Consider the following 17509-nt stretch of genomic DNA (forward strand, 5'->3'; position numbering starts at 1 on the left):
TAACCTCTCAATCAAATTGAAGCCTCTTTCTTTTAGCACATATTCTATCAAGACTGTCTACCCCCTGTTCTACACAATTAAAGCAATATATATGTTTACTAACACTCCCTTTCATTTTCTCTTTGATAGCCATGCGCATAATGAGGAAGCAGTCGACTGAAAGCAGTTCAAAATAAAACAACAGAGAGGTTCACAAATTCCCACTAGCCAGTATTCTGTATTTTTTGTTTTTGGCAGCATTGATCAGCTAACAGATTCCAGAGTAAGTAAGACATGTTTATAATACCAAATATGTGTCAGTGCAATATTATGACTTTAAGGTACTCCCAAAATAATTTAGCAAACTAGATTTACAGTCAACACAATTGTGTGCCATTTATAAATGAGTACGATAAACTAAGCATGTCCTTAATTGCCAGTTTATGACAAGAGATAAGGCTCCTCATTTGCTGGTTAGTGTACTGCAGAGAAGGTATGTCAGTGTCCGTCAGAAACTACAGGTGGTAGAAACTGAGGAACTTATGTCTCACATTTCAGAGGCTAAAGGGTGGTTCATGCTTCAATAGCTCTCTGTCTCTGTCTTGGCTTTTGCATGGTTATAAGCCATTTACAATGTTTTATTAACACCCTATAACATATTTATTAAGCGTCTATTATATATTTATAAAACATTTATAACATATCAATAAACAGCACCTTAATATAAAGTGTTACCAGTAAAATAGACAAAAACAAGTAATGAGCATTTTTGGTATAATAAACCCAAGCCATGGGTTTGTCTGCTTGTTGTTTTATTGTCTGTTGTGAAACTTAAAGACAGTATTTATAACTGCAAACAAACTTTCAATACAACGTAAATGAGTGTTGTGGTCTGAAACAAAATAATTGCAATTGCATTGAAAATGACTATATTCCGAACCAGTTTGGTATGGCGGACCTTAAATTCAAAACACTACCATGACTCTGAACTGTACAGTCTGGTTTCCAGCTTGATATGCAGAACTTTGATTCATGTTTTGACCAAAAAGAACATACCTCCCTCAGCTGCTAGACCAAAGCTGAGCATGAGCTAAGCATTACATAAAAACTGGGATTAGCGTGCTTTTAATGTTTGCATATTCTTAGCCACATGATTATCATAAACAGTATGAACAAGCTAATGGACCTGACAGCGATAAATGTAAACACACAAAAACAAACACGCCCAAGGACGTCATAATATTCTCAGATTCTCACAAAACTGTACCTATTAGTCTGGTATTTATAGTGTACTGTGCTACTGCAATTTGAAGACATGGCATGTACTGCAGCTGCCCACAGCAGACAGCTCGTCCAGGAGTGGATTCCCTCCTTGACTACAGGGCAGCAACGCTCTACAGTAAGTGTTACGATATGAAGTCAACAATTTCATTTAGAGCCCTTGTTGTGTTCCTTTACACTCTGATCTCACAAACTAAGTAAGTCATGGAGGGAACTGGCGATAAGGTCAACTAGATGACATACAAGGACTGAGGGAAACCTCTGAGCTTCAGAGCCAGCTCATGCGATTTACAGTCTGTTTCAGGTGTTCTTGTGATAAGTGTTTGCACCGTCACACAGTTCAATATAAAATTGGTTCCCTCTCCTTTTGCTGTAAATCTGAAGTAGTTTGGCAGTCCCTGTTTCATTAGCCTTTATACTGCCAATTTCATTCATATATGTTCCAACTTACTTCTCAATAACAAATGCTTAGTTTGGTTCAAGACTTTTCTTTTGATAACAGTTTCTTATAGAAACACTGCAAATAAGTTGTACATGTTTTTCTTTCTTTTTACTAGGAATTCAAAGCATTGGCATGGAAAATACCCACAGTTTTAAGATCACAATAATTGCATTTAATTCAGCTGAGATGCAGGTTTGATCAGGGGCAGTAGTATATCTGTGTGGCTATAATTACACGCTTAGCGGTATAACTGCCTGGTTGAGGTATATTGACATAGTTTGGATTGGATTTCTGTTGCTGTGTAATAAATGAATGGCTATCTGTGCTCCAATTGGCTGGAACAACACAGAGCGATGTGTGCATTCTATCGCTACAGGTTATTATCAAGATTTCTTTTGTATATAAGCTGTGTTTTAGTAATTATGAAGCAGTTGCACTAATTATCACAACTGACACACCCCACTCACCATCACATTTAAAGATATGTAAGAAACTTCCCCCTGTGACTTCACAGGCTGCTCTCCAGCACTGGCTGTCTGGAGCAGCATGCAGCTGTTTGACATTAGAGAGCCCTGCTTCTTGTGCTCCGAGGCCATCTCTGATGTATGCTATGAGGCACATTTTCCTAATAAAGATGCATACATCTAATAACTGGAAAAGCACATTATCTCATCACTGCATGTTTGCTTCAAAGAACTTTTGTTTTCTACCACAATCACAGCGATGTATAGATTTATTTTTTTCTGTTATTTTACTATCACTGAGCTTCAGTTTTCTCTTTGATAGCCATGCGCATAATGGGGCAATGTGAAGGAAATGGGTGACTGAAAGACTGAAAAATAAATAAATACAGCACTAAATCAACAAAAAAGGATCACAAATTCCGACAAGCGGGTATTCCGTATTTTTGTATTTGTGTAGCTTTGACAAGTTAACTGATTCCATAGCAGTATTATAAAAAAAAGCAAGCTCCAAACTTAGTTTTAAAAAAAAAAACATGACAAACATGTATCAATGCACTATTATAATTTAATACTGGAATCACTTAGTAAGACTGAGGCTAGAATATTGATATAATAATACAATAAGACAGAAGAGTACAGAATATTTATGATACATATTGTTTGTTTTTTTTAAATCTTTTTTACTAGTATTGTTCTTGCTTCTATTTTATGAAATAAGACCCTTGGGATACACAGTAGGATGTAGGTTGGCAATAGTCCCAAACCCTGGGTCAGCTCACACAGCGCTGTGTCACACAGTAATATCACATAATTGCCAAAAAAAACATGATTATGTTTATTTAACTCGCCCTGTGTTTCTATGGTGAGCCTAGGTCAAATCAGAGATTAAGCAAAGCACATTTTGAGTTCATTTATGGGGGACACTTCTTTTTGGCAGAACTCAAATGGTTAAAAATGAAAAGAATATTTGCAAAAACAGAGATTCTCTGTAACTGCCTTATGAAAAAAAATATGATTTAGCTTTCCTGTTATCTTGAGTCCAAGCTGGTTTCCATGGAAACAGAAATACAATGAAGGAAGGAGACCCCCAGGGAAAGGTATACATGCTGGAAGTGTCTCAGGCCTGAACTCTAAGGGAAAGTAGACTTGTCAGAAACAAGCTTAAGAGCAGCTGTGTACAGAACTGAAGCTGGTAGTAGATAACACAGGTCCCTTTTTCTCTTTAAAGAAAAAGCCTGCTGTTTTCTTTCAGGTAGGGGAGTATGAGAAAGTGAGCATTAGGCCACAGTAAACTCAGGAGGAGATAAATCTGGTTTCCTGCAGCAGGCTGGGAAAACTTCAGTGAAAGATCCGGAGAGGTGACATCATTTGCACTCACTGGCTCGAACAACATGTGTTACCCAGGCCTCTGGATATGGAGCTAAGGAACCAGGGAAACCAGAGCTAGACAAGGCAGTATTGACTGAAACCTCACATGTTCCCACTTAGCAAACACCAGCCTTGCGGAACATTCCCTCAAACATCTTTTTAGTTCCAAAAGCTATTTGCTAAAAGGAATCATTAAGGGTTTATGGGACAATAGCAGAAATTGAAAACGTGAACAATTAAAAATAAAAAAAAAAAAAAAAAAGATTTGTGGAGAAATACCAAAAACAACATCCTGAGAAAGGCATGAGAAAAGCTTTGTCATGAAAAAAAGATTGTCATGTCGGACAAATTCTTACCTTTAAAGCAGTAGGCACCAAACTTTGTTGTGGGATGAGGAAAGCCAGTCTGGTTCGTGTATCGGTATAGAGTCCTCACACCAAGCAGGCCGCCTCCGCACTGAGTCCTTGCAATGGAAATGGGGTAGCGGGCACTGCCATCAGAGAGCCAGCCGTAATCACACCTGTCAAAGCCTTGCCTCCAGGCTGCGTGTAGCTGACCTGGGTTTGCCAGAACTGCGTCCCTTTTCCTGCACTCTCTCCTGGCTTCTTCGAGGGTGAGTTTAGACGGAACTGCTGCATAAAATACTTCACCTGAATAGGGGATAAATCAAATTGTCAGATACGACAGCCAAACAGCTGTTACTTAAACGTGTTTGAGAAACCAGTGCTGTTTGGTAAATGGATAAAAACATTTGAGCTAATTTTGAATTCCATCTCTTTCTAAAAATGCTTTAGTAGCCTGTTCCTTTAGGGTAAAACAACCAAATGCCTTTGAAAACCATACATGGCAAAACAACTTCAATTTATATTTCTGAAATGCATTTATGTAGACATAAAGCAGTGGTGACAAATCTGGCAGGTGGTCAGGGGCTCAAGCTAGTGAAAGCCACAATGAAACAGTAGCATAACCATATTACTTGATTAAATAAATAAATAAATAAATAAATAAATAAATAAATAAATAAAATGCTCTTCACTGTTTTTTTCAGTGCTTCTTTGAAGCATGTAGACAAATAATCTTCATGCCAATTACCTGGTAACAACAAAACATTAAAACACTCAGTGTAAGAGTTGAAGTGAGTGGTGTGTGGTGAGAAGCCCTTCCCATGTTTTACAAACTAATGGTACTTAACATGCTCTTGTTTATTTTTAAAGTATGACTTAAGTTCAAGTAAAATAATCTATTTTAATTAGAACATTAAACAGCAGTTTCTCCATTACACTTGCATCATTTCATGTGGTAACTAACAGTGCCCTTTGTGGTTTCCAAGTTACCTACAGCAGCTTGACCACTTATAGTTCCAGAGAAGTGTTAAAATAAACAAAGAGAAATCATTTGCATTACCCCTTCGCTGGGTTGACCATATCAAATGTTCATCGACACTACAGGGCTGGCTGTAAAAGGCTCTGCAAACCTTGGTCTAGCAGGGTAAGCATCTCCCAGACCTCAGACATATTAAAAGACAATCACTTCAGAAAGGGCGTTTTATGTTTTCATTACAGGACTGGTGCCAAGAAAATGGTCAACAAAAATTCAACAGACAGGCCTTCAGTGTCTGGCTCACGGGAACCTGACTCCACGACTGCCTGCCAGCTGACAGACTCCAGGATGATGTTGAGATGGTACACTATAACGGCATGTGTGCTAAAGCAGGTCCCCGTCTTCTTTTCTATTCAAAACCCTGGCCTTGGTCTTATAAATCACGAGTTGAAAGAATCCCAGGAATTTCACCCTCCTATTGTTCATAATTGCACTGCAGTAGGAAAGCATCTAGCTAATTTACTCAAGAGGAACAGCCCGCAATGAGCAGGGCTTGCTTTAGGTGCAGGTTTTTGGCACACGATTCTTCTGAATTTAGTATAGAAAGAATACTTTTTATTATTTCTATTTTATCTCAGGTGTCCAGGAATGTCTTGCACCTGTTTGAGTCCTGCACTGGAATGTATCCATGACAACAGGTTAACAACCCCCTGCTCTTGTCCAGAAGCTATCAATTGAAACTTTAATGTCAATTTTTAGACACGACATTTGCACTATCAATGCATTTTTTTCTTTTTAAATAATTTTAGAACTGCTTAAAAGAGGGATTGACCATTGTGATTTTATAAATCCTATTTTAATCCTGCAGCAAATTCTGCATTTGAAACTAAGCAAGAGTAAATCACTTTTAGTGCCAGTACCTGACATTGAATGTATATAAGTGCCCATATTGACTGGGTTCATAGTAAATGGGTTTCTAGCAAATTAAAGAATGGTTTCATTCAAATGAGATACATTTTGGTTGGGTTTTATTCAGGAAAAAGGGTTGTGGCTGAAAATCCTCTTTCATTCCTATAAAACTGTTTTGAATTGATTTATATTAATACTGGCTTATAGGGGTCTACATGATATTTTTTCAGTTGGTAAAAATAAATATCCACCTTCATCAACTCTATTTAAGTAGGGCAATAAGCTCACTTGGCTGATCCCTTGCCTGGATTTTCAGTAGAAAATCAGTCCATGGGATTTTCAAGAAGCAACCGTTTAAGCATTTAGAAAGTTAAGACTTATTCTAGGCTCGGCTCAGATGGTCAGTTTATGTCTTTATGTAGCACCTGAAATCGTTCCTGGAAGCTGAATCTGTCCACTGCCGATGTATGTAAAACCCCAGCCTCTCAGTTTAGACACACCACAGTCACAGTCATTTTATCTGCACCCCAGCCTCTCAGTTTAGACACACCACAGTCACAGTCATTTTATCTGCACCCCAGCCTCTCAGTTTAGACACACCACAGTCACAGTCATTTTATCTGCTCCCCAGCCTCTCAGTTTAGACACACCACAGTCACAGTCATTTTATCTGCACATACTCTTAAGCAATGTTTGGCCTAGATCTCTGGTTTTAATTAAACATCTAATACGTCATCATCATATTTTTAATCCCACATGCGTGGCTAAGAATGTAATTTAATAACAATTAAGAAAAACAAGGAGATGAACTATGGTTAGCTAGTAAACTTAGCTTTATGGGGCCAGAAGAGTTAAGCACTTTGAGTATCGCATTTTCATTTCTATTTTTAATGCCTATTTTATGTGGAATTATGACCTCCTGCTGAAAGATCAAGTGGTGACATAACTTTGGGTCCTATCCAATTTTTTTTGGGAGCCTGCGGTTTATCAACAAATCCACTTTTTCAAAGAAGTTTATTACTGAACAATTTGCGATTAAGGACAGGAAGTTTTGAGCATCATTGTATACTATTATATCACCTTTATTACATCTCTGGGAGGTCATTTGAAATCCACACATGGCCCTGGTACTGTACATTGCCTAATGACGGGTATGAGACAAAAGAAGTCTAAATAAGGCAAACTAATCAACAATAAGAATTGTCTTTTAATTGCCAGAAGTAAGTTCTTATGTTATGTAAAGGTGTGTTACTTGTTTGTTTTTGTGATGGAGTACACCTCGCCCCTGTGCATAATATGTTTTGCAGTTTGTATTTGTTATACTGTAATTTAAAAACATATCATTTAAATTTGTTTTGTTGTTATTGTTTTTGCAGCATGGTTAAACTTCCCCACCCATGCTAACCCTGTGCAGAATGTGACCGTCTCCAGATTGATTGATTCATTTATTATTAATTTGGAGACGGTCACATGTATATAAACCTGCAGCTTTGGCTGATCGGGGAGGGTGTGTTCGGAGGCGCAAAGAGGGTCGGGAGGTAAAGCAAAGTAAAGCTTATTAAATATACTGTAATCAATTGCTACGCATGCTGGTTATACACAGCACGATACTTGTTTAGTTTCAGTTCAGTGTTCTGTTTTGTCTGTTTCTTTTGGCCATCGTGCTGTTTATTTTGGGGGTTTTGTTTTTGTTTAAACCTTTTATTTATTAACTAAAATGTGCAAGTAGTGCTTTCATTACCCCAGCACTGCTGTCTGTGTCCACTGTCTTCCGGGTCACCACCGGATATCCGGGTCACATGTGGTGGGATACAGTGCTCCACAGACTCAGGCCAGGAACAGTACTGCAGGCACACAGTTATTTGGTGAAGAGGATTTTTTTTTGTTTGTTTTTTTAAAAGGATGGAGGAGGGTCTGTGGTGCCTGCACTGTGCAAAGGTGAGGCACTACACCGGTGACTGTCCTTTCCAAGATGGAAAGGAAAGGCCACAAAAAAGAGGAAGCAGCTTGTACCAGCTCCATTGCCAAAAATGGAGAGGCATGGAAGCTGACTGAGGGGGCCCCAGTAGATGCCGGCTGAGTAGTACACAGCTGAGCATTTTACCTGGTGTGCATATTGCCTGTGCTACGGGCATGAAGAGTAAAGCTGCCCTGAGGCTGACATGGACACGAACCTGGAGTGTCCAGGGCCCAGAAGTGGGGAGGCGAGAATCCAGCGCCCAGAAGGGGGGGTGGGGGGGGGGTGAGTGTCCACCACCCAAGAGGGGTAAGCCTGCATCTCCAGCAACCAAGAAGGGGAGGTCCGCGTGTCCAGCCATGTCAGTCTCCAGTTACCAAGGGGGAGCTGCACCAGTCTCCAGTGACCGAGGGGGAGACACACCAGTCTCCAGAAGGAGGATATCTGCTGCTACCACCTCCACTGCCAGAGGGAGACTACCTGCAGCTCCTTCCTCCACCATTAGGGGAAGACTATCTGCAGCTCCCACCTCCACCACAAGAGGGAGACTATCTGTGGCTCCCACCATCACCTCCCAAGGATCAACTCCTGCCCGAGCCTACACCTCCTAGGGCTACCGAGCCTGCACTGCCTAGGGCTGCCAAGCCATCGTCTGGGGAGGCCAGTTTGCCATCGGCTGGTGATGTCTGTTCACCATCGCCGGGGGATGCCTGTTTGTTATCGCCTGGTGATGTCTGTTCACCATCGCCGGGGGATGCCTGTTTGTTATCACCTGGTGATGTCTGTTCACCATCGCCGGGGGATGCCTGTTTGTTATCGCCTGGTGATGTCTGTTCACCATCGCCGGGGGATGCCTGTTTGTTATCACCTGGTGATGTCTGTTCACCATCGCCGGGGGATGCCTGTTTGTTATCGCCTGGTGATGTCTGTTCACCATCGCCGGGGGATGCCTGTTTGTTATCACCTGGTGATGTCTGTTCACCATCGCCGGGGGATGCCTGTTTGTTATCGCCTGGTGATGTCTGTTCACCATCACCGGGGGATGCCTGTTTGGCATCACCCAGGTATTTGCAGTGTCCGCCAGGAGCAGTTGTTCCGCTGCTGGAGTACCTTGCACAGCTATCATCATTTCTGTGATGTGATGATGTTTTTATGTGATGGGGTACATCCCCCTGTGCATTTTGTTTTGTATTTGTTGTATTATTATTAAAAAATGTATTGTTTAAATTTGTATAAACTACTATGTTTTGTTGTTATTGTTTTTGCAGCATGGATGGGGTTAAACTTCCCTTGATTGATTATTTTATTATTCATTTTCGAGAAGGTCACATGTATATAAATCTGCAGCTTTGGCTGATCGGGGAGGGTGTGTTCGGAGGTGGAACGAGGGTCGGGAGGTAAAGCAAAGTTAAGTTTATTAAATATAAACAATTGCTACACGTGCTGGTTATACATATATTTGGTTTTGGTTCAGTGGTCTGTTTTGTCTGTTTCTTTTGACCATAATGCCGCTTATTTGAAGTGTTTTGTTTTTGTTTAAACCTTTTATGTATTATATAAAACGTGCAAGCAGCCCTTTCATTACCCAAGCACTGCTGTCTGTGTCCACGGTCTTCCGGGTCTGACATCACCACCAGCCATCCATGTCACAGTTTTATATCTGGCACATTTTCTGTAGTTAACTGTTATTCAAAGCTCTGTTTTCAAAATTACAACAACTGGTAGAGCATATCTTACCTTCAAGCTTGTCAGCAAAACAGTAAACATCATAGGTTTCCTTGGGGTCTCTGATGCCGTAACTTCTGATACCTGGTCGTCCCATTTTATCTCCATAGCAACCTGCCCTCGGCTTGGTGATTGGGTACCTAAAAAGGAAAGAATTGTCAAATGGTGATGATGTAAATAATGTCACAGTATAACTTAGTGCTCGACAAATGGGATTAGAGAAGGGAACTTTATGTATGGTGATCTATTTTTATAATGTAAAACATAATCAATTATCATCAAAGGTTACATCTAAAATAAAAAATATAGCAAGAAAGAAAGTACATAATCAATTATAGCTTAATGGCATCTATTCTGAAAGTATTAGGTGCATGTAAAATTGGCATTTCTTATATTCACAAATGGAAAGTAAGGCCAATAATCCATTTGCTCAACTCACATTTATCTCATTAGGCCTGTAAAAGTGGAGGTCAAATCACTGCTGATGAATTATTAACAAAACAGTTCACCGTCACTACTGTTAATAACAGAATAGTTTTCTGTGCTAGCCGTGGTTTAAGGGCAGCTGAGCTGTCCTGATTTACCTGACTGTCTGGTCAGACATCCAGCCCGCATCACACTGATCAAAGCCATCTTCATAGGCGGCAGTGAGCTGTGCTGGGGTTGCTATGGTAGCCCCAATATCCTCGCAGGTTTTTTTAGCCATCTCAAAGTTCAGGGTGTATCTGCTGCTTGGGGCCCGATAGTGAAACACAACGCCTGCAAGACAGAAACAAGAGCCGTCAAAACCCAACGAACACATCTGTCTCCAACAAACATCCATCACTGTGAACTGTGCACAGTTGCAGAAGAAAAAAGCCCACTTGAGAAGGGAATACTCTATAATGAAGTCTGTTCCTTTATACAGCTAATAATTATTTACTTATAATAACTCCACATCTGAATTTAAGGGATCATCTTCTAAAACATAAAATATCCTTTTTTAGACAGTGAATATATTTGTTATACTATACTATACCATTGTACAGAATAAAGCACCACAGCACTATACAAATGAACTCCCTGGTATCTGTTTTTTATAATAGGAATCTGTTCTTGCTGAAACTTAATGCTGAACATATGGAGCATGTGGCCTGACAAGGCATATATGAGACAAATTCGATCTACAGTATATTGTGGGAAAATGAAGCTAACCAAAATCAATATAATTTGAAGTATTGATTTCATTTCCAGTAGTGTCTTAATCACAGAACTGAGCTGAGGGAATCTACCTATCAACACCAGCCATTTGGTCAAAATATTCCAAAAGTCTTTGGAAACTTGGCATACAGTGCTTGGGAGAACTTTATGGTATGGTCCAACCAATTGAGTTGAAGGATTGCATCATCTTTTTAGTTCTGGAATTACTCCAATCGCCCAATCAGGCCAGTTATCCTTGAATAACGTCTTATGTTTTTAACATTCCTGAGGAGCTAACATAAATTTTGTTAACTGGTGAACTTTGTAATAACTTAGATATATAAATACAGACATGGCAAAGTAATGACATGTTGTCTGTTACAATGTTCAGAGCGTATGTGTTTGGCCCAGCTTAGCTGAAGCAATGGATGCCAGCTCCAGACCTCCATTAAGTGCTTGGAAACATTGTGCTGCAATATAATAGAAGCCACTTAGGTAAATGCCCATGGATGTATAGAGCTCTTCAGGGTAGTGGGGCTGCCACAAGTCACCACAAGATTTTGGTTCAGGGCTATTTTTTTAATGGACCTCTGAAACGGAACCCCTTGCTTTACCACACAAGTACCTGACAGCTTTCTAGGGATTCTGTTAAGAATATTTAATTAGGATAGATAACAGCAAACTGCCATTTGAGTACTAGATAATTACAAGAACCAGAAACAACAGCGCTTAATGGAAACGCATATGTAACCTAATCACAATTAACAAGAAAAACAGGCATGTAGTACTTTGCAAAAAAGCTTTATGAATACATGTATGGTGTTTTTTGTTAGTTTGTTTTTTAATCAGAATATGTTGTCTGTGAAAAGGCAAGCACTTTGAGGGTAGAGCCAATGTATTGGTGGTTTTGAGCTAGCATACTAGCTGCCTATTTATATTACTCACTATTAACTAGTTAGATAAACAACTTTACAATTGCCATTCTCATACTTCAAAGTTTTACTACTTTCAAATGAAAAAAGTATGGCTCGAACTTCAACAGAGGTTTCTGACATGATTAGTGTAATCATTTTACAAGCAGTTCAAGAAGCTGCCATGTGTTACGTTAAGTTTTCCTCCCCAGACTCCAAACCTTCCCAATTACTGAATGATTCAGCACTCCATGGCACACTGCTTGCAGATTGCTGGACTGTGGTGTGAAGATCACAGCTGGGGGACAAGGTGTTTTTTCTTTTTTTGCTTTTTTATATAAAAATTTATATAAGTAACTTGAAATCTGCAACTTTTTAAGAGCTGAGAACAATTAAAAAGGTCAAATTAAAGCAAATGATTACTTCAATTAAGAGTTTAGTTAAGTAATTGGAAGCTCAGTTGGAATAAAACCCAGAAGACACAGGGGTCAAGGAGGAACCGGGTTTGGGAAACCCTGATGTACAGTATCTATATAAATATATCTGACTTACCAGCCACGTCCAGTGCCACTGTGTCCTGGGTGTCTTCGATTCCATACATGACCTCGCAGCGGTAAAGGCCGGCATCACTTGCCCGAACTTTAACTACTGTCAGTGAGGCATCGCCAATGTCTTCCGGGTGGCTGGGCACCGACACTCTATTCTTGTATTCTGAGCCGATTTTAATCACCCCGTTCTGGGCCACCAGCACTGTGGTCTCCGTGTCATGCTCGAATTTGGTCCACTTGATTCTCAGGTGGTCGTGGGTGGCGTTGTACATGGGTGCTGATGTGGGCGTGGCAGAGAAGTGGCATGGTAGCACGACTTTGCCAGCTAGAGTCCCGGTAACAGGGGGGCTTTTTACTACCTTTATAACCGGGATTCTCTCTGGGAAAAAAAAAGCATTTCAAAAGAGACACTTTAGAATCCTGTTTTCAGCAAAGCTCAGCAAAGAAAGTGCTGCTGTGCAGTTATCTAAATGGAATGTAAGTTTCAATTTGTAACGTGATTTATTTTTTAAATGTTTCAGCTACTCTAAGGAAGCTTTCTTCAGTTTCCCTTCAGAATGAAACCCTCATGAAATTGTATATCTCAGGAAGGCTGCAAAACTCATTAGTAAAAGTAAGCACAAGAACATATTAGTTTACTGATGTTTTGTATTTAGAATGTAGCATTCATTGCACTTGAATGGTGCTGCTAATGAGGCACGTATTTGCCTTTATGATTACCTTAGCATGCTTTTTCAAGCAAATGGTGCACATATTTGAGGAACTGCATGACTGAATTTGTAGCTCACCTGTTCAATTGAGCGTGCATTCGTTAGTAATTTATCTGTTTCATTTCCCGGTGATTCCAGAAACCAGGAAATCACAAAACATTGGACACACGCCTAAAAACTCTTCCTCAGGTTAAGTTGTTAATTATTATTTTTTAAGAATGTCCTATTTCTACTGTATATAAAGCTTTCAACAATCAAATACCATCTCCCTTTGAAGTCATTCAGCATGTCAAAGCAAACTTACTGTTATGAACTGCAAGTGTTACTGTCAGGGTGCAGGATAACCACAGGATATGTTTTATATTTAATAACATCTTGACCTACAAAGAACAAAAAAATAGTATTAACCTTTGCAGTGCAAAATTGAGCTTTAAGCTTCACTAGCTAATATCAAGCTACTTAAAAAATGGCTAACACATTCAACATGATTGCTCCTTTATCAGTGGAAAGGGTCAAATCACTGCAAAGGCATGTACAAGTCAAATGTTTGTACATGATCACATATATAAAACATTATAATCATTTAGGGTTACATTACTAGTATATCAATTTGATATGTACAACACAAAATAAATTCACTGTTTGACGGCAGCATACTCTTAAAATCAATAAGATTAGTCTTGTCCAGTTATTTTAAAACAAAGTGGAATTCTCATGTCTTAATTTGGACGTGAATGGATGTGTCACTGGCAGTTAATTTCTGTAGCTCTCCCTGAGTTACAATGAGCCAGTGGTTTCTAAAGACCTGATGGTTCTGAACAATCATCATTTGTCAACCAAAGTATTTCCTCTAAGCGGGTGGTGAAATAATGGACACGATTGACATTCAGCTAGGCGGTCAGTGCTGGGTGGTGAGGGGTGTGATCGGCAATAAGCAGACAGTGGGCGGGCTTTATTGGGTCAGGGTTAAATGCAAGGGGTGAAGAGGTTGACCTATTCTTCCTACATGTATTAGAGGTTATTGTAATGTCCATTTCATGTGTGTGTGTGTATGTGTGTGCGTGCGTGTGTGTATATATATATAGAGAGAGAGAGAGGTTCTCAGATTCTGATGTGTCAAATGGGGTCTATATTTTACTTTTATTCAATCTATAAAGGAATATAGATTGAATAAAAGTACTGCTAAAAAGAAAGTCAATTTACATATAGGATAATAAACTATTGGAATGAAACACCCACTCAAACAGTTAAGAACTCAGTAAAGGACTATAATAGTACTGCCAAGATTTGATGCAATAAAGTATTAACTCTTCCTTTCCAGCCTAATCTCCACCCCCATGTCTCACTAATACAAACAAATGTGTTTAAAAATTAAAGAAGGAGAAGAAGAAGAAGAAGAAGAAGAAGAAGAAGAAGAAGAAGAAGAAGAAGAAGAAGAAGAAGAAGAAGAAGAAGAAGAAGAAGAAGGCCAAGTGCACATTACTTAGGCCTAGATTTAATATAAAACATAAAATAAACGTGGACCATTTTACACATGACTGTTTAATATGATATTACAGTAGTTATGTAAGCAACGTATATTAGACATATGGACTATGTATACAGTAATGCTATACAGGGGTATACACATATGGCTGTCCTATGTGGCAGGATGTATTAATGCTCCTGTTTCTTCGTTTTGTTGTGAATCTCAATGACTCCAGTCTGTTACCACTAACCTGAAGCAAGATCCAATACGAAGTCTTCTGTTAAGGACTCTGTTAACAGGTCAATTCCACGCCTGGCTGGTAGTTTTACTGTAGATTTTTTTTCAGCTGTCGTTTCCTTTTCTCCCCTCGTTAATTCCTTTCAAAATCACCAGCTATCGCCGTTAGCGATAATAATTATAACCTGAAATGAATGTTCATAAGTCATTATAGTAAATAAAATAGAACATATCTAATTATTATTATTATTATTATTATTATTATTATTATTATTATTATTATTATTATTATTATTATTATTATTTGTAGTAGTAGTATATCGTATTGTAATATATTATTAAGAACAGTTACATACATAATCAGAAGCCTAGTGTAAATTTAAGATTCAATTTTTTTAAAAAAACATTTTTGGCGGTTCAAATAACATACTTCTTTCAGAATGATTACGTTTTCAAGGCGATTACCCTATAGCATAAGAAAGTCTGGCAAACCATAGGTGCCAGCCAGTGAGCTCCTACTATGAATTACTATCTCATGGCTGAATGCCAAGATGAACGCAGCTGCTTGTTCTACGCTAGGGGGCGATGTGTGCCTGCCCGGCTCGCGACATTCTGGTTTCCAAGACAATGGTCCACACACAGTAGTTTCCTGGAAGCTCTTTGTGCATTACTGTTCATCTACACGTTCGTCAATGAATGAATGTTACAGAATCAATCATTCCGCAGACAACATATAAACAGTTATAAATAGGGTCATTAAAAACACATACATATGGACTGTTATGTTCCAGCTCGCTTTATTACTACGGTATATACATTTAAAGACTAAAAAAGGGCGAATCTGTTCATTGTGATCATGACATACTTGTGGATCGGAGTTCAGCATTCCTTCAATATTACACATATTATAAGTCTTTCCAACATCTGGTCAACTCTCGGATAAAATTGATTTAAACCATGACAATACTTTTCCCTGGTCTTTTTTTTTTTTTTTTTTTTTTTTTTCTTTTTAGGAGACTAATATAACACCAGCCAAAGCCGCACCCAGTGATGATCAGTACTCGCTGAGAATCACTGTACCAGCATTGCGCACAGCCCCTTCATTGTTAGCAAAAGAAGCTGCTTGATGAGATTCTGGGATCAATAAGCTGCTAACAACCAAACGAGCAAAATGGGCCGAATGTCCTCCTCTCGTTTGTAAACTTTCTTATGTTCTTATGTTCTTATGTTTTAAGCATCAGATCCCTGTGTTCACCGCTGTAAGCCTTTTTATAGAGCAGCTGGTACCCCGTGCTGGGGCTTCTCTTTAATGAGATGAAATTAACGTGTATATAGGTCGGGTCAAGGAAAAAATGTACTACTGAATACTAATGTGCATAGTTAAACATACAAAACCGCAAAAATCACTTAAATTAGTATTTGACATTAGTAACAAAAAGGGAATTTTGCCTCCCGTGGTTCTCGGATCAGATAATCTCGGATGGAACTTTCTCTTTTACAGTGTTCTCATTATTTTTACTATTGCAAAATACGAGCTGTCACTCCATTCCACTGCACGTTTACACCCGCTTGCTCCAGAGTGGCTGCGACTTGCATGGGCTACGCTTTCTAGGAACAATCCAGCTAGCGGTAACCCAGACCAAAGCACAATCTGCCAGGCAAACCACAATTCGATTCGCTTTAGTTTCCGTCTATTGATCCAATTATACTCTTGGGCTTAAAATCGTGAAAATGTTTTGTTGTTTCGGTAGTTTTGTGAGAAACCTCAAAAAATGTACATATATACCTTTATTTGCGATTTGTAACAATTTCTTAGCCTTTTTATTTTTTTTTTTATTTTTACAAATTGTTCTGATTGAAAGAAATAAAAGCAATTATTAAAAATAATTTAAACTATTTGCTATACATTATTACCTAAAAAAGCATATTTCTTATACTAATATATAATATATATTATATATATATATATATATATATATATATATATATATATATATATATATATTTAATATATATATATATATAAATCGCATAAATTTATAAAATAAATAAATAAAAAAAAACACAAATTACACTAACATTATGAAAGTGAATTAAAATACCTTATTTTAGATCTTGTAAATCCAGATGATCGGGAAATTCTAGTTATATCCTTAATTTGAGTAACGGTATTTCCAATAGAGATTGTATTAACAAATTCCAGGGTCTTTGATGTAAAAGGATGCTGTATTTTTTTTTTTTTTTTGTATAAACTACTCTTGTTCTCGTTCAGTTGTTATCTCATTTGCTATAACCGCGGCAGCGGGTCCGATTCCAGGTTGCAGTTTGAAGTTCTGATCCGGGCAGAAAGAACCACGAAGCCAGCCGACTGCAAGTTCAAACACGGCTTTTTACACCGCTTATTATTCCGTCATTCCGGAGGAGGGGCACACTTGAGTGAGTGCACGAAGAAACCCCCAAATTAAAAGACGTGGGGGTACTCTCTAGAGAATTGCCATGACCAATAGAAAGTCTTCCCTCGGTCAGATTTATTAGGGTGTAGGGGAAGGGGAGCCGGGTGGGTGTGTTTGTGGGAGGGAAGGAGTGTTCATTAACTGGACTCGAGTCGCTTCAATGAGGTTTGCCCGCTACTACACTCATCTCTCTTTATGCTATTTTACTGGGTAGCTGATCCTCCCTCTTCTGCTCCTTCTCTCTTGACATGTGCCACAGTAAGACTATATCGCCTTGTGGTTCTTACATTATTATTATTATTATTATTATTATTATTATTATTATTATTATTATTATTATTATTATTATTACAGATCACTATTAAGAGTTAGCTAGCTGTGGTACCTGTAAAGTCTTCAGTATGTCCCCAGCGCGTTATTTGTTTGTTTATTCAGATCAAATATCTCACAATGTTAACAATTAGCTTAAGGTACGAGTATCCTTTATACAGCGGTATGATTTTTAAAAGGTGTCAGATGCCAACCATCTCAGGGACTCACAGTCTGGGTGTGTTGCTT

At 38.7% G+C, this 17509-nt stretch overlaps 1 protein-coding gene across 1 annotated transcript in view; it reads right to left on the bottom strand.

Annotated features, from left to right (window-relative positions):
* LOC121306276 (versican core protein-like) overlaps positions 1-17015 on the bottom strand; it is a 50242-nt gene extending 33227 nt beyond the window's left edge. Inside the window, exons 1-7 of the mRNA XM_041238021.1 lie at positions 16601-17015; positions 14512-14683; positions 13098-13173; positions 12088-12462; positions 10030-10204; positions 9458-9585; positions 3891-4184 (exon numbers count right to left, since the gene is read on the bottom strand). Of these exons, the coding sequence (XP_041093955.1) occupies positions 3891-4184; positions 9458-9585; positions 10030-10204; positions 12088-12462; positions 13098-13167 (1042 nt within the window). The 5' untranslated portion in view covers positions 13168-13173; positions 14512-14683; positions 16601-17015. The remainder of the gene's footprint in view (positions 1-3890; positions 4185-9457; positions 9586-10029; positions 10205-12087; positions 12463-13097; positions 13174-14511; positions 14684-16600) is intronic.
* Between the last annotated feature and the right edge of the window lie 494 nt (positions 17016-17509).

Source organism: Polyodon spathula, chromosome 2, assembly GCF_017654505.1.
Source record: "Polyodon spathula isolate WHYD16114869_AA chromosome 2, ASM1765450v1, whole genome shotgun sequence".
Taxonomy (NCBI): domain Eukaryota; kingdom Metazoa; phylum Chordata; class Actinopteri; order Acipenseriformes; family Polyodontidae; genus Polyodon; species Polyodon spathula.